At 51.0% G+C, this 23974-nt stretch overlaps 1 protein-coding gene across 1 annotated transcript in view; it reads right to left on the reverse strand.

Moving 5' to 3' along the window:
- Positions 1-23973, reverse strand: part of MAPKAPK2 (MAPK activated protein kinase 2) — a 63286-nt gene extending 39313 nt beyond the window's left edge. Inside the window, exons 1-5 of the mRNA XM_055319180.1 lie at positions 23885-23973; positions 23550-23811; positions 5970-6235; positions 5529-5816; positions 5062-5260 (exon numbers count right to left, since the gene is read on the reverse strand). Of these exons, the coding sequence (XP_055175155.1) occupies positions 5062-5260; positions 5529-5816; positions 5970-6235; positions 23550-23811; positions 23885-23973 (1104 nt within the window). The remainder of the gene's footprint in view (positions 1-5061; positions 5261-5528; positions 5817-5969; positions 6236-23549; positions 23812-23884) is intronic.
- Between the last annotated feature and the right edge of the window lies 1 nt (position 23974).

Below are 23974 nucleotides of genomic sequence, written 5' to 3' on the forward strand. Positions count from 1 at the left end.
GCCCCGATACCTTCATGCCCCCCTGAAAAGGAGCATCTTCATTTCCCAGGCACCCACCAACATCTGGTCCCGAGGCCTGGGGCTGCTTTTCTCCCCCTTTCCATCAGCCACCGATCCCAGATCTTAGCTGGAAACTATTTTCAAGCTCCATCAAAGCCCAGAATTCACAAGTGAAAAAGGACCCTGCGCTGATCCACCTTTGATCCTGCCTCAGCGGGCGCCAAGGCCCCACGAGAGGGAGGGGGTCTCTGAAACCAGAAACTAGACCTCCCTGGTCTGAACCTCTGTGATCTGTCACCCTTCTTTACAACAGCCTGTTAGTTTACTTCATGCCCCACAAATACTGTAAAACCTGCTTTTAATACAAAGCTAGGTTCGCCTCATTTCTGGGCCAGCAGCCCTACACGCTCCCTGCCCACCTGGTCTCCTGTTCTCCCCTCAGGGCCAGGGTCACCAGCCCCTCCTACAAATCTGCTCAAACTTCAGAGGCCCAGCAATGAGCTCTCGGTGGCTCCTAGGCTCCTCACAGATTTCCCTTCCAAAACTCTTCTATCCCCAACCACACAGTTTCACCTCTAGATCAGCACAGTCCAGTAGAACTTTCTACGAGGATGAATCTATTCTTCCAACCTATCCCGTTCAGTAGCCAGCAGCCGTGCGTAGCTTCTCAACACTTGAAAGCTGGCTGGCTCATTTTTTATTTAATTCATATTAATTAATTTTAGCTTAAATAACTGTGCGTGGGTATTGGCAACCATACTGGACAATGCAGCATCCATCTGTTAATCCTGCCTTCTCCAAATCAGTTTCTTGACCCCCTAAGTTTTAAGGCATTTTTTACGTCTGTATCTCTGTATCCTCTACAGCACCAAGCATATGGTAGGATGCTCAGCGAAATGTCAACAACCTATAACCACAGTGGATTTAAAAGAGGCTGATTTGGGTGTCGGTCAGTTAAGCGTCTGACTTGATTTCAGCTCAGGTCATGATCTCAGGGTCACGAGATCGAGCCCCTCCTCGGGCTCCACACTGGGCCTGGAGCCTGTTTGAGGCTCTCTCTCCCCCACCTCTCTTTCTTTAAAGGAAAAGAGGCCGATTTAGTCAATGACACTGTCCCCCCATGTAATTCCAACCAGCAAAGACAATTTGGGGACACTGCCCCTCACGCAGCCAGGCTACCCATCCTGCTCCCCAGGAGGTACTCAGCATGAGGTGTGCTGAGCAGGAGGCAGCCTGTACTTCGGGACCGTGGGAGCGCCTGTGTTCCCCTCTGCGTCCAGAACAACCATGGGAGGTTCCGATTATCTCCCCTTCAGAACACCATAGGAAGCCACACCACAGTGACACAAAGTGACCTAGGGAGGGAGAACCACAGGAGAAAGGAAAGGAGACGACATCACAGGACCTTGTTTTCTCTAATCCACGCAATGGAAAGATAAACAGAGATAAGGTATGATAACAGTCTATATTTTGTACGGCAATAATACGCTTCAACTAATCAGAGTCACACAGCAGAGAGGGACAACGGTGCAAGCTTTAATTAAATTTGTTCAGCTAATACCCAAGAGTCACCATGACACAGTGCAGCAGGAAGCAGCTGAGGAACCCCCCAGGGAGTACAACCAATTATTACACAAGTGGATTGAGACTAAGTGTCCTTACCAAAGAAATAGTTAGGAGAATTCCCACATTCTTATACAAAAAAATAATAAGTACAATTTCTATCAAATGTTCCTTCCAAGGGGTGGAGGTGGTGTAAAAAAAAATTTTTTTTAAAGTTCATTACCCAATTTAAAATTCATGAACCTGCTGAGTTGGTATATAAGCTGCCCCCCAACCCCCCCCCCCGCCCCAACTCTGGCGTTATTGCTGGAGAGGCAATAAATACCCCACCGGGCATCCCCTCGCCAAGAGCCACGAGGGTAAGAGGGCAGCTCCTCGGGCTTAGGGAGCTCTGGAGCAGCAGCCAACCCCAGGTCCGAGCCTGCTGACGTCACTGCAGTTATGAAGTGGGAAGAGGTCTGAGATGGGGAGTCAGGCGCCCCAGGTTCTAATCCTGCCTCTGCCGAGTGCATGGCTCTATGACCTCAAGCAAGTTTTTGCTCTGGGCCTTGGTTTTCTCCTCTGCGAGAAGAGGGGGTTTAGACGAGATGACCTCTGAAGTCCCTTCCGACTCTGACAAAGTATGAGTATGACTCAGAACTTAGCAAGAGCAGCCAGGAGAGATGGTGAGGTGAGGTCACAGCACCCACTAAAAGCCCTGAAATGCCAGCTCTCCGAGGTGGAGGTAGAGAAGCAGCAGGGTTAAGTGGGGACTTTTTTTTTTAAAAGCACTGATTTCACTTAAGAGGACTAAGAGGTCATCAGACCACAGAAGGAGCAGGGCATCCGGGGCAGCCACCCTCCCATCCACTCTCAGAGCTGTGAGACAGCAGAGATCAGAAGCCCCATCCGAGGCCCGGCTCCAGCCCTACAGCTCCTGCCCTAAATCCTCAGGAACGGCCTGACACTGGATGTAGAGTAGAGGTCTGGTCCCTTTCTCCTCAGGCACCTTCCAGGTGGGGTAATCCGTCCTCGCCTGCAACATCCGCCTCCCTCGTTTTATAATCAAAGCACTGCTGGTTTTGAAAATCGTTTCACTACTCAGCATCTGAGGTTAAGTTCATCAAGATTCAAGATCTAGAAATCTCTTTGGTGTATGTCTCAAACAGGGTTCTTTGGCCCAGATTCCCCCCACAAGCTGTAATTATGTCTTAGCCAATATTTGGATATGGAAGTACTGTTGACACTGCTGTCACTCTCTGAATGCCTCATACCTTCTTTCTTCCTCTATTATTAAGTTTTTACACAAAGATGTGTGGGAATCTACAATTTAACAGTTGAGTCAACTTATAATATCTGGGAGCAGGCTGCCTGTCAAAACAGACCGACTTCTAACCTGAGCAGGATGAATTATGAGTGTTACTTAGACTGCTGCTGGATTTTTCCTTTCAGAACGATTTACAGGAGGGAAACGTCCAAATCTCTCTATTAATTACAATAATAGAAGCCTGAATTACGGTAGAGATCTGAGTCGCCAACCTAAAACATTTTAGCCTATGGTTTTACGTGTCATGAAATAGAATAAAGGAAGAAGTTGTGAGCTTCTGTTCTGAAGTCTTTGCGCAATATTCCAACTATCCAAGGGGATGAACAGCCACTGTCCCCAAAGTGCCAACGGGTGAGGGCAGATGGCCTCTCAGAGGGAATAGAAAACTCTCCCAGAAACAACGTCTGTCGCTTCCTCACCGGTACAGGTTAACTGTGGTCAAACAGCATCCACTCACCTCCGCTGCTCAAGGTCAGAGCCACAGGTAAACCACCACTCTTCCCGCCTGTCCCCACTTGTGAGTATGGAAAAGAGTGGTCCAAGGCACAACAACCGAAAGCCCACGGCAGGAGCTTGGAGTCGAAACCCAAATTCTGACAACGCTGGGGCTAGCTGAAAGCCCTCCCCCCGGAAAAGGAGGATGCGAGCAGCAAGAAAATCACCGTAGAGGCCTTAAAATCTGGACACTGGACGTGCTTGCCCTCTGCAACTGCAAAGTGCCAGAGTTTTATTACATCTAATTATATATTCCAACAGTCCCACCCATCACACCTATCTGAGTTTTGTATTAAGAACTTAAACACAGGGATCCCTGGGTGGCGCAGCGGTTTAGCGCCTGCCTTTGGCCCAGGGCCCGATCCTGGAGACCCGGGATCAAATCCCACGTCGGGCTCCCGGTGCATGGAGCCTGCTTCTCCCTCTGCCTATGTCTCTGCCCCCCTGTCTCTCTCTCTCTGTGTGTGACTATCATAAATAAATAAATAAAAATCAAAAAAAAAAAAAGAACTTAAACACAGCTAGCTGGGGGGGGGGTAGGTGGAAGAGAAAAATATAACACAGGAAGTATTTTTCTACTCCTCCAATCATTTAAGACGCCCCAGGGGAAACAGGCCTGATGTGTCACCTTTAGAGATGTGGTTTGATCTGAAACCTGTCGGAGGGGAAAACCTTCTTAGTGACCCCGAACCCTGGCTCACGCTGCACGGGGGACCCACCCGTGGCACCAAGACCTCCAAGTCCATTCTGTCTAACTCCCGAAGCGGGTATTCTCCCTTCAATCCTTATCCCCACCCCAACCACCACACCCCCTTAGAAAAAAAAAAAAAAAAAGAGGTTGGGTTTCCCCAGCTGGAGGATAACGCTCCCTCCGAGCAGGAGCATCCACCAATCCCGTGTCCGGGGCTCCGGCCGCCCTCTCCGATTTGCGGAATCAGCGCGGCCGAGGCGCGGTGCAGCCCCGGAGCGGCGGGCGCAGGTCGGAGCGGCTGCTCGGGGTCGCCCCCCCCCCCCGGGCCCCGCGGAATCCCCGGCCCGCACCCCCCCCCCCCCGCGCGCCGCTCCGGAGGCCCAGGGAAGTGAAATCACACATTCCGGCTCCCAAATAAGGAGCGAGGCTAAAGCAACCCCGGATCCGACTTCTCCAAACTCCGCGACCAACCAGCTCAATGAGTAATGGGGCCTTCGGTGCCCGCGGAGGGCAAGAAAGGAGGGAGGAGAGGACGGGGAACCACAGCCCCCGAAAATCACTTCCTCGGGCCGGGGCGAACTTAGCAGAAGTGGGGTCCCCGAGCCAACCGGCCTGCGCCCCGGCTGGGGCCCGCCGCAACCCCAAGATGGCAGGGACCTCCCGGGTCCCTCCCGGGTCCCGCCACCCACACCCGGAGGTGACCGGAAGCCGGGTCGGCGGCGTGGCGGGCGCGGACCTGACCTTCCCCGCCCCCCGCGCCCCCGACCCCGCGGGCGCCCCGCCCCGCCCCCCATTGCCCCCCGCGAGCGCCCCGACCCCCCGCCCCCCGCGAGCGCCCCCCTCCGTCCCCCCTCCCCCCCCCCGCCCCGCCGGCCCACGCCGGGTCCCGCGGGGCTCGGTGCGCTCCGGCCGCTCCGGAGCGGGGCACCGGGGAGGCGGCGTCCCCGGGAGCCCCTCGGAGCCCGCCCCCGCCCCCGCCCCCGCCCGCCGCGGCCCGCGGACCCACCTTGAGGGCGAACTTCTCCTGGGTCCTCTTGTTGAAGATCTGCAGGACTTTGCCGTTGATGCCCAGCCCCAGCACCTGGGTGGTGACCTTGTAGTCGTCGATGATGGCGTTCTTCTTGATCTGCAGGCTCGACTTGACGTGGAACTGCGGGAACTGCGGCGGGGCCGGGGCCGGGGCCGGGGCCGGGGCGGGCGCGGGGGCGGGGGCCGGGGCCGGGGCCGGGGCCGGGGCCGGGGCGGGCGCGGGCGGCGGCGGCGCGGCGGGCGGCGGGCCGGGCGCGGGGGGCTGCGGCGGGGCGGGCGGCGGGCCGGGGAGCGGCGCGGGCGGGCTGTGGCCCTGCGAGCCGGACAGCATGGTGCCCGGGGGCGCGGGCGCGGGCGCGGGGGCGCGGGGGCCGGCGGGCGCGGGGGCGGGGGCGGGGGCGGGGGCGGGGGGGCCGGCGGCCGCCCCCCCCTCGGGCTCGGGACCGGGTCCCCGCCGCCCCCCGCCCGGCGGCCAAGTTTGCTCGGGGCTGGAGGCGGCTGCCCCGGCCCGGCCCGGCTCCAGGCTCGGCGGGCCGCGGGGCTCCGTGGGTCCCGCCGAGCTCCGCTGGCGCCCGCCGGGCCTGCTGCCTCCCTCGCAGCCTCCCCCCGGGGGCCTGGCGCTCGGCGGCCGCGGGACGGCGGGGCCCGGCCGGGGGGAAGCGGCCGCGCGACGATGCACCCAGCCCGGGGGCCGGCGGCCGCGTCACAGCCTCGTCTGCGTCCGGGGCCGGCCTTAAAGGGGAGGGTCGGAGGGGCCGGGCCGGGCCGGGGGCGGGGCCGGGGGCGGGGCCGGGGGCGGGGCCGGCCTTAAAGGGGAGGACGCGAGGCGCCGCGGGTGCGCGGGGCCCCAGCCCGCGGTTGGTAGCCGGCCGGGGCCACGCGGACCGGCAGGCAGGCGTGTGCGAGGAGCGGCGCCCCGGAGCCCCCAGATCCCCTCTGCCCGCCCGGTCCGTCCGTCTCTCCGGGAAGCAGGAGCCACTGGGGAGGAGGGGCGGCCGGCCGGCGGGCAGCAGCCGCGGGAGACCCGGGCGCGGGCGGGGCGGCGGCGGAGAAGCCCCCGGTCCCGGGGACGGGGTGAGCGCGCGGGCAATCGCTTCGCGACGTTCATTCGCCTCTGACTCTTGCATTTCTCTTCCCATCAGTGTATCGCTCTGCAGTTAAAAGATGGATCGTGGGGTGACCACCAACAGTGTAGCAATGGTAACTTTGAACTTCTTTTATGTAAATGAGCTAAAAAAAAAAAAAAGGAAACTGAATGGGAACAGGAGAGACTGACCTTCAGACTGCCCGGAGGACCCGAGCAAGCCACCTGCTCCTCTAACCCCGCGGAAAGGATAGCAGCACCTTGGGGGGGGGGGTGTGGGGGGAGACTCAGAGAGGACTCTAGCCCAAAGGGAGGTCTGGGGACTAGGTTCTGATCTCCGGCAGGGAAGAGTTAGTCGCTGAACCTACACCATTAGGAGAAGCGGGTATTTTTCAGAAGTCGGGTTGGAGTCCAGGTTGGCGCCGGATCTCTGGGAAAGATCCCGAGGACCTAGCTGGGCCTGCAGTAGCCCGGGTCAGGGCAGGTGGCTGGGGAGGCCCTAAGCATACGCCGCCCCAGGGCCTCTGCACGTGCTGAGGGTGTGGGGGATGATCACCAAATACACCCCCTGCCGACCCGCTCCCGCTCTGCCTAGTGGGACAGTTGAGAAATACAACAAAGGAACCGGACAGGTGAAGACAAAGCCTCAGCTTGATTACTGATAAGGCAAAATTAAAAATAGGGCTTGGGCTGTGGCGGCACGTGGCCCCTAATGTGTCCTCCCTCAACACTCCAGAGCTCCCTCGTCCAGGGAGATCCAGCTCAGGGAGAAAAGAAGGGAATAGTCTGAGGGTAGCGGCCCCTGGGGACTGAGCCCAGGCAGGGATGGAGCAAGAGGTGGAGCAGAAGGCGACCTTTCTGGGAGGGCCTCCTGGAGTGGACCGCAGAGTCCACCACATGGGGCTGGGAAGAAAACAGTTCCCCTAACATAAATATTAGCTCTTTCAAAGCAGCGCTAATTTTTTTTAAAGATTTTTATTTATTTACTTATTTAAGAGAGAGAGAGAGAGAGCACACGGGGGCAGGGGGCAGGGGGAGAGGCAGAGGGGAAGCAGACTGCCCGCTGAGCAGGGAGCTCAATATGGGACTGGATCCCAGGACCCTGGGATCATGACCCGAGCCAAGGGCAGACGCTTAACCTTCAGAGCCACCCAGGTGCCCCAAAGCAGGGCTAATTCAGTGTACAACTTGACTGTGTACAAGGTTCCATGCTCAGCCTCTCAGTGGCAGGTAGTGTTAATGTGTGGGGAAGAAAACAGAAGGGAGCAAGGGAATGGCGTGGCCAAAGTGGCGCAGACCCAGGTCTGGGAGCTGGAGGGGGAGGGATTCACCTCCAGCTGCAGTAGTGGAGGGTGGATGTGGTTAGAGTCCCCCGCCCTGCCACCCCTCACTCTTCAACCACACAGACTGCCTAAGGCCACAGAGATTGGAAACCACCTTCCCCTCTCCAGTGCTGCAGTAGGGCTCTCACCTCCCCCAAGGCACACAGGGGAGTTGCCCAGGGACGGAGAAGGAAGGAGGCAGGGATGGGGAGGTGGAAAGCTCCAACTGCTCAGTCTCTCTCTCTGCTGATTGAAGGTCCCAGCCTGGTCTGGGGCTGCTCCACGCTCTGAGTTGGTCTTTTTCTGCCCACAGAGAGTGTCACTGGGGGCTTCCTACTGCTTGGCATTGAGCTTTCACCTGGCTTCTCTCCACATGGCTGGAAAGAAGATTAGCTCTCTGCCTTTTCAGAGATAGGAAAGCACAGAGTTTAGAGACAAATGACCTGAGCTCAAGTCCATCCTCTAGTGGAGGTACCCTCAGCAAGCCATCTATCCTCTCTTTGTATCTGAGTAAATGACAAAAATAATGACATGTACTTTCGGGGCTGAGTGAGAATTTAATGAAGTTGTATTTATGAGAACTCTTCATAAATTATAAATTATCAGGAAATATTATTATTATTTTTGAAGCATGGCTGGCTGGTTCCTCTGCCCCGTGCCCCCCTGCCTGGGGATCTGTCCCTGATACCAAAACTACCTTCCTAACGAGCTGGGGCTCTGGGGAGATGCTGAAGCCCAGTGAGCTAGGAATAACAAGACAACTGAAACCCCAGCTGGGGATTCCTCTCTGAGTTACATGGGCCACTTAGGCTTGGGGCACACAAGGACTCCCAGGGCATGGTCGTGTGCGTGTGCACAGAGACTACATAAACTGCACACAGCCTCCAGAAAACACACACCTACGTGAACACAAACACATCAGCACAACGTGCCTGGCATATGGCACGGAATAAATGCCTAATGGAGGCATTATAACTGGGAGTGAGCTGGGATAAAGGGAGAAGCACTGGGCAAGAGATCCAGTCTTAAGTTCCTTTGCAGACCAACTAGTCATAACCTCACTGAAGTCTCTTGCCCTCTCAGTTCCTTCTTTCTCATCTATGACAAGTGATAACACATTTGTCTTGCTGACCTCATAGAGCTACCATAAGAAAAAAAGAAACTATTTTCCCTTAGGACACAGAAGTCCATAGTCCTATTTGTACAATGCCACGTTCTCAATGATGTGTAATAAACTTCTTAAGCAGTTTTTATTGATGTGTAGAAGCACTTCGAAAGTGAAAAGTCTATGCAGATAGAAAGTACAATTTTTGCCTATCATTGACCTGCAGGGACATAACCCACACGATGCCGTGCCCAAAAGACAATTTAAAGACCTTATATGCGTAGAGTCAGATTGATTAGAATCTTTGATCATGATACAGCCTCATCTTGGCTCCAGGTACCTCCACTTTTAGTTGGTTATCAGTTATTTTTAATAATGCAAGAGGCACCCGTGAATCCCCTACCCAAAATAAAATAAAGACTAGGGCTGTGACAATGAAATGACTAGGTGGTTCCTCCATCCCCACCCCAACCACCTCTGTTTCCCCAGCGAAAGACAACCATTATCTTGAATCCTGTGTTCACTATTCCCTTGCTTTCCTTTTACATCATTTTATTTCATAAGGTATAGGTGTCTGACCTTCAAAAAAGATAAAGCCGATAGTGTCTTAGAAGGGAGGTCGGTAAGAGTGACATTATTAATAAGATGAGGTTAAAATAAAGAAACAGCTGGGATAGTTTCAAAGTATTCCCCCACTTTCTCGTGAGAATGATGATGACGACCATTGGGTGCTTACTTTGTGCTCAGCCCTCCATCTGCATCATCTCATTTAAGTCTCATAAAGATCTGTGGCGGATTGCTAGTTTTTTTGGGCCAATACCCATTTCCCCCTCTTTGATAGTAAAGAACCTCCAATATTTAGCTAAGCACATGACTTCTCAGAGCAAAAATTGGATTTCCCAGCCTCCATTAAAGCTGGTTGTATTCACGAGATTTAGTTCTAGCCAATGACCTATAAATAGAAGGGGTTGAAGGGAAGTGGTAGGTCCTCTTCCTTCTCCTCCTCTTTTCTCTTCCACGATGGCTGGAATGAAAATTTAATGGCTGGAGCTTGAAGAGCCATCTTGGATCATGAAGTATAGGCCATGGGTTGAGGATGATAGAACAAAGTGATAAGAGCAGCCTATGTCCTGGTGAGCGTACATCTGTCATATCAGCCCTAGACCACTTATCCGGACTTTTCTATAGAAGAGTAGTAAATGTCCTTCTTATTATAGTAACTAATATACCAGGTTTTCTATCATTCACAACTAACCTTAACTATTAGTTACCCCAACTATTATACAGCCCTTTGGGGTGTGGACTTTTATTCTCATTTATTTGTTTTTTTTTTTTTTAAGGGAGGAAACTGAATCCTAGAGAAATTAAATAGCTTTTCTAGGGTCACAGAGTTTGCAAAGAACAGAACCCAGGTTTTTCTGACCTGAAGTCCACGGTCATATCTCCCAGTCTAAACCCTGAGCAAATATATACCCACACATCCTTCTTGTTTTCAGAAATACAGTGTCCACCATTTCTGGACAGGAATGGCCCAAAGAGTTATGAGCTATACTTTCCATTTTTGATAAACTTTAAGTCTCCCACATCTCAGTTTCCTTCAATCTTCTAGTTTAGGTCTATGTTAACTTGCATAGCTGGGTTATATTATGGGATAAATCGTGGCTCCATGGCAATCTCTCTTCTCCGAGCTTCCCCTGCCCTGCCTTCACATCATCAGGGAGTAAATATCTCCCATTTTACTATGATGTGACATTACGAATGGATGAAGGTGGGTAGGACTCTATAGAGGTGGATTTCTTGGAACTTTTCAGATAGCATGCTCTTGATGAGATAGGATCATCCATAGGCTGCTAGATATGCATATGCACACAGATAAACTAGACTTGGTAACTAATGCTAGTATGGCAAAAAGCAGAATATTGCAAAAAGGAGGATGATTCACAGGAAAAGATCTGTCCACTGAAAATTCACCCTTTGGAAGAAAAATTATTTGGGGCCTACAGAGATGGTAGGCTGATAATAATTATCATAGGTTGAGAATTCTTTGATAAAATGAAAGAGTCTTCAATGTGAGGATGACATATAAGAATCATTCGTCACAAAAATTTCTGAAATCTTTAAAAGTGCTAAGAGCTAATCCACGGGAAAAAAATTCTACCCAAAGCAAGTGCCACCAAGAATGCCCTATTGAGGGCAGTCCTGGTGGCTCAGTGGTTTAGCCCTGCCTTCAGCCCAGGGTGTGATCCTGGAGACCCGGGATCGAGTCAAACGTCAGGTTCCCTGCATGGAGCCTGCTCCTCCCTCTGCCTGTGTCTCTGCCTCTCTCTCTCTCTCTCTTTCTCTCTCTCTCTCTCTCTGTGTCTCTCACGAATAAATAAATAAAATCTTTAAAAATTTAAAAAGAATGCCCTATTGAGGGTTTCCCAAAGGGGGAGAAATTATCTGCTCCCCCATTCCCCCATACCCTGTCTGTACCCCAACCTTTGACAGTTAAGTGCTACAGTAGGGAGCAGCTACAGTGGAGGGGAAGAATGGGAATGGAAAGAGAAAGAAGGAAGTACCCAAAGGGGAATGGAAACTTAGCCTCTGCACATCAACAGATATAACATTGTCCAAAGGGACTACAAATGGGGCCAATTAGGACTAGAAGATGCCTAATTATAATTCTGCAGCTTAGTATGGGAAGTGGAGGGGAAAGAAGTAAATAATCTACCACATTCAAGGCAGCCTCAAGCTGTTGTCTCTGTATTAAAAGCTTTGTCCCTTGGGCAGCCCAGGTGGCTCAGTGGTTTAGCGCCGCCTTCAGCCCAGGGTGTGATCCTGGAGACCCAGGATCGAGTCCCACGTCAGGCTCCCTGCATGCAGCCTGCTTGTGTCTCTGCCTCTTTCTCTGTGTGTGTCCCTTGTGAAAAAACAAATAAAATCTTTAAAAAAAAAAAAAAAAGCTTTGTCCCTCCAGTCTAACCTATATTGGGCACATCCATTGCAACTCAGATGCTCATTTGGCCTGGAGAATGAATTGAGGAAGAGAAAAAAGAAAAGGGGATTTGTCATCCAGGAACACAACCAGAGTGTGTCAACTCAAAAGGTCATTTCATCTTTGCCTGGTGATCTTGTGTCCCCTGGATTTTTTTTCCTCCCTCCCTCACTTAAGTAAATGGAAATGGGAGGATAAGAGAGGTGAAGAAGAAGTACATGAGCGTGTGTGTGCACGTGTGGAATGGTTAGTGATATGAGGGTACAATGGGTATAATGATACTAGCTTCACATGAGAACATAATTCTTAGGCAGCAGAGCATCATGGAATCAAATTCTGAGCCCAAATCCCACCTCTACCACTTCCCATTTACCACATTAACTAAACCTCAGTACTCACTTCTATAATGAAAGGGGGTGATAGATAATTCCTTAAGTATTCCCTAAATACTATGCAGTATTTTAAACTGTTACTGGCACGTAGGAATTGGCCTCTATAAATGTGAGCTGTGACGCTGCAATAGAGATCCTCATGCCAAGGATCTCCTTCAATCTTCTCAGCAAGGCTGCAAGTAGTGTTATTTCTGCTATTTTGATGATTAGAAACATGACGCTCAGAAGGTTAAGTTACCGGCCGGAGTCACCACACTAGAGTGGAAAGAACCAGACCTCAGACTCATGGTGTTCCCACATATGTCAGAGCCTGTGTTCCTAAATGCTCTTGTACGTGGTCCAGCTACCTGACACCTGCCAGGCCACTCTGGGGAAGCCATCCCAGCCTGTGCGCATGGCTCAGGAGAAGCAAACACGCTCTGCAACCTGCAATTTACTCTTATTCCCAAAGACTCTCCCTCTAAGCGAGGTAAAGGCAATGAATAAAGTCAGTGAGACACTCATGAGTTTGGGATCCTAGCATATATAAGCTGTTGAGGAAGGACCTAAATATAGGAGGCATATGTGGCATTTATACTATATTTTGTTTGGTTTTTGCTCACTTCATGACAGAGGTCGGAGCTAATTTCTTTTTTCCCACATATCTTGTTAGGTTATGAAGGCTGTAGTATTGTAGAGATGCAAAGGACCTAAGGCAATCACCTAATCTGTCTCCTTCCTCCAACAACCACAACTTATAGCATCATAGAGATAGGTAGGTGTGTGACCCTAAAAACTTTATACTCTCAGAACTTCCGGTGCCTCATTATAACACTGAAAGTAAGTTTTTCCTTTTGTGTGACCTATATAGCACATGTTACAGGCAAGTCCCTGTCATTCGGCTCACTCACTGATGCTGGCAAGGGATCTCCCCAAGGGCGCTGGGTAGAGAGCTAGAGCAGCAGGTGCAAGGGAAACCTGGATATGCTGGAAGAGATGAGTTGGCATGTGGGCCAGCCTGAGAGCTGCCTGCAGATACTCCCCCACCATCAACCTTGTGCCCCTCCCATATCAATAAACATGGACTGGGCACAAATTAGTGCCAAGGACTGTGCTGGGCATGGGAGTGCCTAGAGGCCCCTGCCCGACGTTGAGTGCCTTGAGGAGTTTCATATGTCTATACAAATATGGTGATGGTTATTTATGCCCATAACATAAAATTTATAACTTTAACCATTCTTCAGTGGACAGTTCAGCGGCGTTAAGTACATTCACATTGTGCAACCATCACCACCATGCATTTCCAGAACTTTTCATCTTCCCGAACTGATACTCTATACCCATTAAACATTAATTCCCAACTCCCACCCTCCTCTCAGCCTCTAGCACCCACCATCCTACTTTCTATCTTTGTAAACTTGACTCCTCTAGGAAACTCATACAAGTGGAATAATACAGTATTTGTTCTTTTGTGACTGGCTTATTTCCCTGAGCACGACATCTTCGAGGGTCATCCACGTGATAGCCTGTGGGAGGATTTCCTTCTTTGTTTAAGGCTCTTGTGTATGCATGCACCATCATGTGTACTCACCACCTTCTGTTTCTCCATTCCTCCCTCAGTAGACACTTGTTTGCTTCCACACTTGGGCCATTGTGAATAATGCTGCTGTGAACATGCGTGTGCTAATATCTGCTGGAGCCTCTGCTTTCCATTCTCTGGGGTCTATGCCCAGAAGTGAAATTGCTGACTCATATAATGATTCCGTTTAATTCTTTTTGAGACCTGCCTTCTGTGCTGTTTCCATAGCAGCTGTGTCCTTCCACATCCACACCAGCAGATGCCAAGGGTTCTTATTTCTCTCCATGTAACTAACTGCTCATTACTTTCCAGGGTTTGTTGGTTTGGTTTGGGTGTTGGTGATAGCCATCCTAACAGGTGTACCCTTGAGATGGTTTAAGCATGGTGCTCCTGAGCTCATGAACAGGACAGATTCTTCACCCAGAAAGTCCTCACTGAAGATGTGACATTTGACTCAGGCATCTAAAGATGAGCAAGAAATCTCTAGGCAGAGGAGGAAAGCCACATTGGAGAAAGAGGTACCACTGAAGGACAGAATGGAAAGAAACAAGAAATCGCATGGCCCATTTAGAAGCAACAGGTGGTTGGGGTGCCTGGGTCGCTTAGTTGGTTAAGTGTCTGTCTCTTGATCTCAGCTCAGGTCTTGATCTCAGGGTCTTGAGTTCACACTGGGCATTTCTTACTACAAGAAAAAGAAAGAAAGAGAAGGAAAGAAAGAAAGAAAGAAAGAAAGAAAGAAAGAAAGAAAGAAAGAAAGAAAGATGAAAGAAAGAAAAAAGGAAGGAAGGAAGGAAGGAAGGAAGGAAGGAAGGAAGGAAGGAAGGAAGGAAGGAATCAGTATGGGCCAGAATATAGGATTCTGTGAGGTGGGAGGCAGAAACAAAGGCTAGAAATTCCACTAAGGCTTTGAACTAGGGGCACTAGGGAGCCATTGGTAATATTTGTGAAAGTGCTATGCACATTTCAAATATTATATGAATGTAAGGATGGGGAACAAAAAGGAGAGAAACCTTTTTAAAGAAACAATGTACTAAGACAAATACACAATACCTGGAAAATGGAAGTGGCTTCTGGCATCTGCTGGCACTGGCCCATCCCCTCCCCGTGGGCTCCCAGGTACCAAGTAACAGAGCAGGACAAACAGCCTGCCCCATTGACTTCCCCGGGTGGAGGAGGCCTCCTGCTGTCCACCAGATGGGAGAGTCATGGCCTTCCAGGCCTGGAGGGATCAAAGGAGGGCGACAGGTACGTCCTTGCTCCTGGACCAGCACACTCAGCAATGCCTCTCCTTCACCGTAACATTCCAAGTCATTCAGACACTCAAAATCTCAAACCTGAGTAGCCACCTGCCTGTGACAGCCCCTTCTAAGCCCGAAGTCGGATCCAAACCAAGTGTCCCTGATGCAGTTGTGCGTCTCATCATCCCTTCTGCCATGAGGAGAGGACCAAGGGACTCCTCTAATACTTAACATACAGGAAGTTAACAAACTTACAGAATTCATTTTTAAGTGTTGGAATCTTTAATACATTCACATGGAACGAAATGCAAAAGCTCAGAAAGACTTATAGTCAACTGCTCCCTCCCATCCTCAGCCCTCCTAAGCTGTCTCAGCTCTAGGGTAGCCTTCTCGCGGTATTGAAGCCAGTCCAGCCTTCTACCTAGGAACTAGCAGGGATGGTGTTTGGCCTCAATCCTGGCCCAGCGGATCCTAAATTCCAAAGTCAACACTGTTCAAAGGAAAGCCCTAGATCAGCCATGCTGCCTGAAGTCAGAAGGCCCGGGCAGCTCGTGGGCCAGCTCACCTCATGGCAACCTTCTTTCTTGGGTTCCTGGGATCAAGCCGTCCTCCCTGGAGTGTGAGGCTTCTCCTGGCATCAGGGAGGAAGAGTACAATCCCTCATACAAGGGTCAGGGGGTGGGGGATGACTACCAAGGGCAGGAGTTCATGGGTCAGGAGTAGGGAAAGAGGATGGGACAAATCCTGACAAAGGGGAGACAGGGCCAGATGCTCCCTGGACGTGAGTGTGAGCCAGGATGCCAGAACCTGAGTCTGCAGAGCCATTCAGTGTGAAGGCTCCTGTAACTCAGGGTATGCCTGCTAAGTGTGGGGGCTGTGCAGCGTTTCCCTGGGCCTTCCACAGACAGGTCAGGGCCAAGTAGAGGTGTTTCTTCAAGTCCCTTGCTCCCTTGCACACAGCTCCCTTGCTCGGCCACAGGGCTCCCGCCCGCGTCACTCCCCAGGAATCTGGTTCTTGTTTACCATGAAGACATGTGGTTATTACAGAGCCTAGTGGCCCTCCTCCAGCTTCCCCAGAGAGTGTGTGGAGGAGCCCAGGCCTGGGAAGAGAGAACTGCTGAGTAGAAAGAGCAGCAAACTTCCTGTGCCCTGCCCCTCCCAGGCCTCCCTCACCAGGACAAGTCAGAGAGAGCCTGGCAGGACTCTGGGGGCCTTCCTTGGCTGAGACACCTGGGACCTATCCTACAAAGTTGGGAAGAGAAAGATCAGGGGAGCAGAAGAAGTAAACGAAGGCGAACAGGCAAGGAACAGGGTCAAGGTCAAGGAACCAGGAGGAATGGGAGCCAATCTGATACCACCTATTGCGTGCTCTTCACTGTGTTAAGAAATAACAGAATCCTGGGGAGACATTAAAGCCATGGAGGAGACTTATGTTCTGCAAACTTTCCATCCCTAGTGACTTGCCTCATGCATGTCACAGAATATGACGTTTATATTTTTGCTGGGTGGATGGAATGGAGGATGGCAGATGGCGCACAGAGACCCATCATGATAATAGCTCCCATTTGCTGAATGCCTAGAATGTTCCTGGTGGGGTTCTAAGCGCTCTCCATGTGTTGATTCAACCAACTCCCACAATAAGCTGATAAATCAGGTGCTATTAATATCCTTCCAGGGACCCAGATGAGGAAACTGGGGCCCAGTGAATTTTAGTGACCTGAAGAATGGTCTGGAATGGGGGTTTGAACAACACAGGAAGCTGGGACCCAACACTGTCTTCTCAGGTACCACAGTCTCGTCTCCTGAACAGGGAGCAGGGCCAGCTGGGAAGTGACCCCCCACCCCCAGAGATAGAGCTCTCTGGGTACAGGGCTCTATCCTAGAGTTTTCTTCTACTATCAGTTACCCGGCTGTGACCTCATTGGCAACCCCTGGCTGGGCTCCACTGGGCCCTTATTAAATATTAACGAGACTTAGATGGTTGTGGTTTTCCCAAACCAATACGCTACTAATTTGGCTCAAGATCTTGGTACAAAAGCCGTAAAAGGACACTTGCCCAGCGCTAGCACAAGAGCCCAGCATCCGGCTCGCTCTGTTTCTGTTTTTGCTCCCTCTCCCTGATGCGTTTTCCTCATCTGTTCCCTCTGGCCGTCTCCAGCACGTCGTCCAAATGAGAAGGTATTTCTGAAACACCAGCTTGGTTCGTCTCCTCCCCACGCCGCCGTCTGCTCTTTTCTCCCTGGGAAGTTGAGCTAACAAGGTAGTATGAAAACCGGGTCATTTTCACTCTTTTTCAGAATTTCCAGAGACCACGGTGCTGCAAATGGAAATGTCATCGCGGGATAATGACATTGGCCCTGACGCCGTGTTTCCTGACTACCATTTATTCACAATCGATTACCGAAAAAGACAAAGGATGTGAATAATCGGCCAAGCAGATGGAGTGTCAGATGGCCAGACCAGGAGAGAAAACAGGGCTCCCCTAAAGGGTGAGGGAAGAAGGGCCTCGGCCCCAGGAGCGTCTCTGCCATGGGGACAAAACAGGCTGCAGAGAAAGGTGTCGGGCTCCCACCTGGCCTCAGCTGGCAAGGTGTGTAAGAGGCACCCATTAATCACAGGACTTGTTCTTTAACATCTTCTGACAGCCATGGGAAGCTCTCTCTAGGAAATGAGGAAGGAGGTAGTAAGAAAGGCCCCTGAGGACATCTACAAGAAGGAGGAAGCTTGGGCATCAGAATAAGGTTGAAAGATCACAAGTCCTGGAAACTAGTTATTTAGAGACAATCCTTGTAAGACACACACACACACACACACACACACACATGCTGGAGGTTGACAGAGCCTGTGGCCAGCCCACAGTGTTCCTTGGCTGGCTTCTTCTGTGCCTGTGGGGTGGCTGCAGAGACAGGGCCAGGCGGTTCTCATTGGACATTTTAGTCAGTTTCACTTCCTGTTTCTCATACTGAAAGCATAATAATCATCATAATGATAATAATAATAATTCTGCACACTTGCCTCTGCCTGTTTATCTAGGGCCTGCCAGAAGTGCGTGTCTGAGTGGGAGAGGGGGAGTACGGCTTATCGGCTCTGTCAATCCACAGCTGGGAGTGGAGGCAGGCGTGGGGGTGGGGGTGGGGGACAGTAATTAGCAATGGAAATTATTAAGCTCATTCTTTTTTTTTTTTCAGAAGGAGGAATCTAAGTGGGTTGGTAGCTCCCCAAATGGCTATTCTCACCGTAGAGACGTTTCTTCCCCGTTCTCCACTCTGCCCCAGTTAAGGAAAGCCCTGTGAACTGAGGCCCAGAGAGCTTAGGCCGACCTCCTGGAGACACACAGCGAGCAGGTCAGCAGGAAGGATGGGACCGGGCCAGGCTGCTTTTGCATCCATCAAGAGCTGTAATCAAGAAGGGAATTTCCAGCTCTACAGGGAACTTGCAAAGTTGTTGGGAAAAACCACAAGTATTTCAGCTAAGGAAAAAATGTGCAGTCCCTGCAGGCTTGAAACCCTAGGACTATAAGAGAGTGTCCTCTTAACTGAGAACAGCGTTGGGAACATCTCAGACTGGGAGGGGGAGGAGGAACAGCTTCCAGACTTTGGTCAGGAAACGCGTGCGTGGAATACAGGTGTTGGGCCAGTGTTTCCATTTTTTACCTCCAGTCAAGAGCTGTGCTCTAAGGACAAAGGTTGAACACGTTACAGGCTCTCAAGACTCAGATGGGAGTGGAGGGAAGTGCCAGATTATGATCTTGATGACAATAGTGTCATACTCTTCCTTTAGATCCTGCCCTCCCCTTGGGGATCTGAAGAGAAAGGGAGGGAGGCCGGAAGCAAGTGGTTTAAGAGTCATTTTTGTAAGAACAAAAAAGGCAGGTAAAGGGAAAAAGAACAAGGGAACCTCTAATTAATTAAAGTTCAAAAATCACCTCCTGGGGCGCCTAGGTGCCTCAGTCAGGTAAGCGGTTAAGCGTCTGCCTTGGTCTCAGCCCGAGACTTCAGGGTCCTGGGGTGCAGCCCCGAGGTCCCACACAGAGTCTGCTTCTCCCTCCCCCCTCCCTCTGCATCCCCACCCTGCGCTCTCTCTCTCTCTCTCAAACTCTCTCAAATAAATGAATAAAATCTTTTTAAAAAACTACATCCCTCTCAGACACCAACAAAGACACACACAAACACCACACAGACACTTTGAAGCACTAGTTACACTAGGGTAAGAGGGGGTGATGTCGGGGCGCCTGGGTGGCTCAGTCGGTTAAGGGTCTGCCTCGGGCACAGGTCCCGATCCCAGGGTCCTGCTCAGTCGGGAGTCTGCTCCTCCCTCTCCTCCCTGCTTGTGCTCTCTCTCTCACTCTCTCTGTCTCAAATAAATACATAAAATCTTAAAAAAAAAAAAAAGGTGAGGGGTGCCTGGGTGGCTCAGTGGTTGAGCATCTGCCTTTGGCTCAGGTCGTGACCCTGGGGTCCTGGGATCGAGTCCCACATCGGGCTCCCCACAGGGAGCCTGCTTCTCCCTCTGCCTGTGTTTCTGCTTCTCTCTGTGTCGCTCATGAATAAATAGACAAAATCTAAAAAAAAAAAAAAGAAAAAGAAAAAGAAAAACTTACTGAAAATTTCAAAAAAGCAGCAGCAGAGCGTTAAGCCAAGCACCAGGTCCTGGGTGCCCAGATCTCCGGGTGACTATGGTCACGCGCCCACAAAGCCGGCCCTGCGTAGAACCTCCCAGAATCCTGGCGCACAGCTAGCTCTGGTGCTGTCTTCTGTTATCCTACCCTGGTGTGGGCCCAGATCCCAAAAGAAGCAGAGGGGAAGGAGAAAACTCAGCTGACCCCCAAATACCTTGGGTGTCTGGGTGTGGCTTTCCTGAGGAAGGTATCCCAGAGTGAGAAGAAAGGCTGGTCTCATGAATAAATAAGATCCTAAAAAAAAAAAAAAAAAAAAAGGCTAGTTTTCACTCTGGATCCGGGGGGATTTCTGGATCTCTCCTGGCACTGGGCTGGATTTGTCCTTGTGTTCATCCCTCACAGCCTGCGTCTCACAGGCTGGCAGTCTACGGTGATCCCGTCCCAGCAAGGCCTCCTGGATCCTGCCCTCTCCTCCTTTTCCCCAGCTACTGGCCTGGTTTCCACTCACCTAGAATATTCCCAGACCTGCTGACTGCACCCCTTCCACTTCAACCCTATTGTTTCCAATCCTCTGCTTCTTACCCTTAGGTCTTTATTGGTTACACTTCAGGGCCTTCCCTCTTGCAGGCTACACATTTCTCCAGGGTGGGCACCCCATTCCCAGACAGCTGCGCCTCCCTCAGGAGCCCCCAGAAAAGCAGTTTGGGCCTTCTGGGTATTTCCTCCCCTGCCTCCTTTGTTTGCACATCTCTCCTTTTCTGTCAGGCCTATGGTCTGGAACCCGGCCCTGCCTCTCCAACCCCTGGTCCGGAGAGCACAGCTCCTCCGCCTGCCTCCCCAGAGGGAAGCGCGACATCCAAAGTCCTATCTTCTGTTAGGGTCACAATGTGGCCCAATTAAAAGGATTAGGGGAGATGCGCCTCCCAGTTGGATCACTAAGGAGCAGACAAGGAGAAGCACGAGGGGCTAATGGGTGTTTTTTGCTTGAAAGGGTGCACGGAGGCTTGTTTGACCTGCTTTCAACCAGAAAGACAGAGAGACTTGATGTCCTTAATGTCATTACCCCTCCCAGAGGAACCGCAGCTCAGGATCATTTTAAAGAGGGATGGCTTTGAACTGCTGCCTTAGACAAGAAGCTCTAGTTGGAGATGCTTGACTTCGCTACTTTAAAAAGTGTTACCAGGGGGATCCCCGCGTGGCTCAGTGGTTTAGTGCCTGCCTTCAGTCCAGGGTGTGATCCTGGAGTCCTGGGATCAAGTCCCGCATTGGGCTCCCTGCATGGAGCCTGCTTCTCCCTCTGCCTGTGTCTCTGCCTCTCTCTCTCTCAGTCTGTGTCTCTCATGAATAAATAAATATTTTTTTAAAAAAGTGTTACCGGTACCTTGATTTCATTTAAAGACCAAGCTGGTCACATTATCCCAAAGCTTCCAAAATCTCTCAATAGCTCCCCAGAGCCTAGAGAAATGGATCAAACTCCCTGGTGCAGTAGATAGGGATCTTCTGAGGCTTGGCCACAAAGTCACAAGCACCATTTTTAGAAGTTTCATCTGCAGGTGTTGTGTCAAAGAGAGCAGTGACAGAAATGAGGGTAGAGGCTATTCTGAAATACTGTTTTAAAATCTCTGTTAAATAAATTAAATAAATAAATAATAATAAATAAATATAAATAAATAAATAAAATAATAAAATAAAATATAAAATAATAAAATCTCTGTTGTCAGGTTTGCAGATTTTGTCCGTCCATGTGACTCCCAGAATCGTTGAGTAAACACAATGCCCCATGAATATCAATATCAAAAGGAAGTGTATTCCTTTCCTTTGGGTTTTAACTTTTCCAACTACTTAATAGGATAGACAGAGTCATACAGCCTATAGATTTTAGCTGGATCACTTAATTTCCACAAATTACTTACTCTGTGGCCTCATCTTAGAATTTGGAGGTGGGGGGCAGCCCTGGTGGCTCAGTGGTTTAGGGCTGCCTTCAGCCCCGGGCCCGATCCTGGAGACCCGGGATCAAGTCCCACATCAGGCTCCCTGCATGGAGCCTGCTTCTCCCTCTGCCTGTGTCTCTGCCTCTCTCTGTCTCTCTGTCTCTCTCTCTCTGTCTCTCTCTCTCTCTGTGTGTGTGTGTGTGTCTCATGAATGAATAAATAAAATCTTTAAAAATAAAAGAATTTGGAGGTGGGAATAAAGATACCAACTAATTGGAATGAAGGGATGGATGAAAAGAAGGATTTTGGAGAATGAATGCCAGGACCCGTTTACTGTTAAAACCCGGGTGCCCGTAGTAAGTGCTGTCCTCTGTCCCAGGGGAACGTAGTCAAGTTCTTAGAGATTCGGAAATAGTAAAAGACATGATAGTTTAGTGTAGAGGATGAGAGGAGTTTCCTGTGTGGGTAATTGTTGATGGGGGCCGAGGGGAGGGAAGAGAACACGTAACATCAATAAACCACAACCTCGTCCAATAACATAGAAATTGGGAGGCTCGGTTTCAGGTTAAAGCAACTAAGACTCCCCTTTCACATCTTCTAAGTATTAGAACCCCAGCTCTAAAAGGCAAAAGGTCAGAGCTCAGACAACGGGGAAGCTTCTCTCTCTTAGGATCTGACCAAAAAAAAAAAAAGCCAGTAAGAAATGGAACTGGAGTGGAGAAAGAAGTCCTTTCTGGAGATGCACCTGTGAGATTCCCTAGTCGGTGGAAGGGAGACAACTAGCAGAATTGTGTTTCTACTACCTCCCAGGCATTGCCTCCTCAAGCCTCATCCCATAAGGTAAGAATGGCTATTTCTATTTGCGGCTTAACAGAGGAAAATCTAGCCACATCCTTAGGAAGGGACAAGGATCTTTCTGACCCCAAAAGACATGCCTTGTCATCTCCCTACGACCATGAGCAACCATCTAGAAAGTGTCCTTTCCCAGGAGGGTGGTCACCTTCCCAGAGTCATTCATTCATTAAACAAGTCTTAGCTGAGTGACCAGGCACAGAGGTAGGCAATGGAGTAGCTGTGGTTCTGCTCTGGGGAAGGGATATTCAAGGGATCCCCTTGAGGTCCCTTCTGGCTAGAAAGTCCAACAGCTGTAGGAAACTGAGGCAGCCACAGCCCCCTTCTCTGCTGTTCTCAGTATCAGAGTGATTCCCACCCCCACCCACCCCCACCCCCAGGGAAAGGGCCCAGACTACTGGTCTGGCCAGGCTAGGGAGAGCAGAGGAAGGGGAAGACTCTGGGAAGTCTGAGGGTCAAAGACAGGCCCGGGACAGAGTTTCAGCTTGAGACGGTGAAATAGCTTTGGAGATGGACGGTGGTCATGGTCGCACAACGATGCAAAAGCGCTTTGATGGCAGGTGAACCATGCGCTTAAAAATGGCTCACATGGTCCATTTTGTATTGCATGCAGCTTACCACGATAAAAAATGAAAAAGACTAAAGGTACAGTTAGCAAAATAAACTCTCGAAAACAAATTTTTTTAAGATATCTCTCCACCCGGGATTCCTGGGTGGCACAGCGGTTTGGCGCCTGCCTTTGGCCCAGGGCGTGATCCTGGAGACCCGGGATCGAATCCCACGTCGGGCTCCCGGTGCATGGAGCCTGCTTCTCCCTCTGCCTGTGTCTCTGCCTCTCTCTCTCTCTCTGTGACTATCATAAATAAATAAAAAAAAATAATAAAAAAGATATCTCTCCACCCATCATGGGGCTCGAACTCACAACCAAGTCCACAGGCTGAGCCAGCCGGGTGCCCCTTGAGAACAGTTTTGAAGCACAGTATGCAACATAGCTCCTCAATGTGTCCCTATCCAAGCACTGGCCGTGCAGACGACCATTCACCCCACTCCTTTTATTTTAGTTTTAAGCTATGGGTACAAAGAAGGATGGAGGGAAGGAAGGAGAGGGAAGGAAGGAAGGAAGCTCTAGCAAAAGCGCTAATTTACCTGTGGAAACAGCCCCAAGCCATAGTCAAATTGTTTCCCTAAAGGCAACAATGGTCCTGGTTTGCCCCCCCCTTGCCCCCGAGCCTCCAGCATCTGATACCTGAAGCCTCACAGTGCACATAAAAGGAATGTTCAAGTAAGGTGCCTAAAAATAAATATAAATCCTAAAGCCTGTTAAGTAACGATAACAAAGGCAAAACAGGCTCAGGACCAAGTCTTTCCAGCCCGAGTGCCACTGTCACCAGGTCACCCTGACCCTCCCTGGCCGGCAGCCCTGGCCGGCTGGAAAAGGTGACTTCCCCACAACGGTGGAAGGAGCCGGGCAGCCGCGAGGGGCTGAGCCCCGAGGGGTGTCTCAGGTCCAGGCCCGGGGGACAGTGCGGGCAGCTGCCGACAGGGGACAGCACCCACTGCCCAGCCACACGACGCCGGGCAGGCAGCGGCCTTCCCCGGGGAAGGAAAGGCCATGCCTCTAGCAGCTCCCGGTCACAGGTATGGAAAGGGCTAGGTGTGAATGAAGAGATGCAAACAGGTAGTTTCTTTTCCTCCAAGGAGCAAAAAAGGAAAAGTGACTCACTCCAGGCTCTGGTTGGAAGGAGCTCCGGTGCTTTTTCCATAGGAACGTGTCAGTCCAGAAGGTTCGAGGAAGCTCTGGCTCGGGACCATA

This window comes from Nyctereutes procyonoides, unplaced genomic scaffold (assembly GCF_905146905.1).
Source record: "Nyctereutes procyonoides isolate TBG_1078 unplaced genomic scaffold, NYPRO_anot_genome, whole genome shotgun sequence".
Lineage (NCBI taxonomy): Eukaryota > Metazoa > Chordata > Mammalia > Carnivora > Canidae > Nyctereutes > Nyctereutes procyonoides.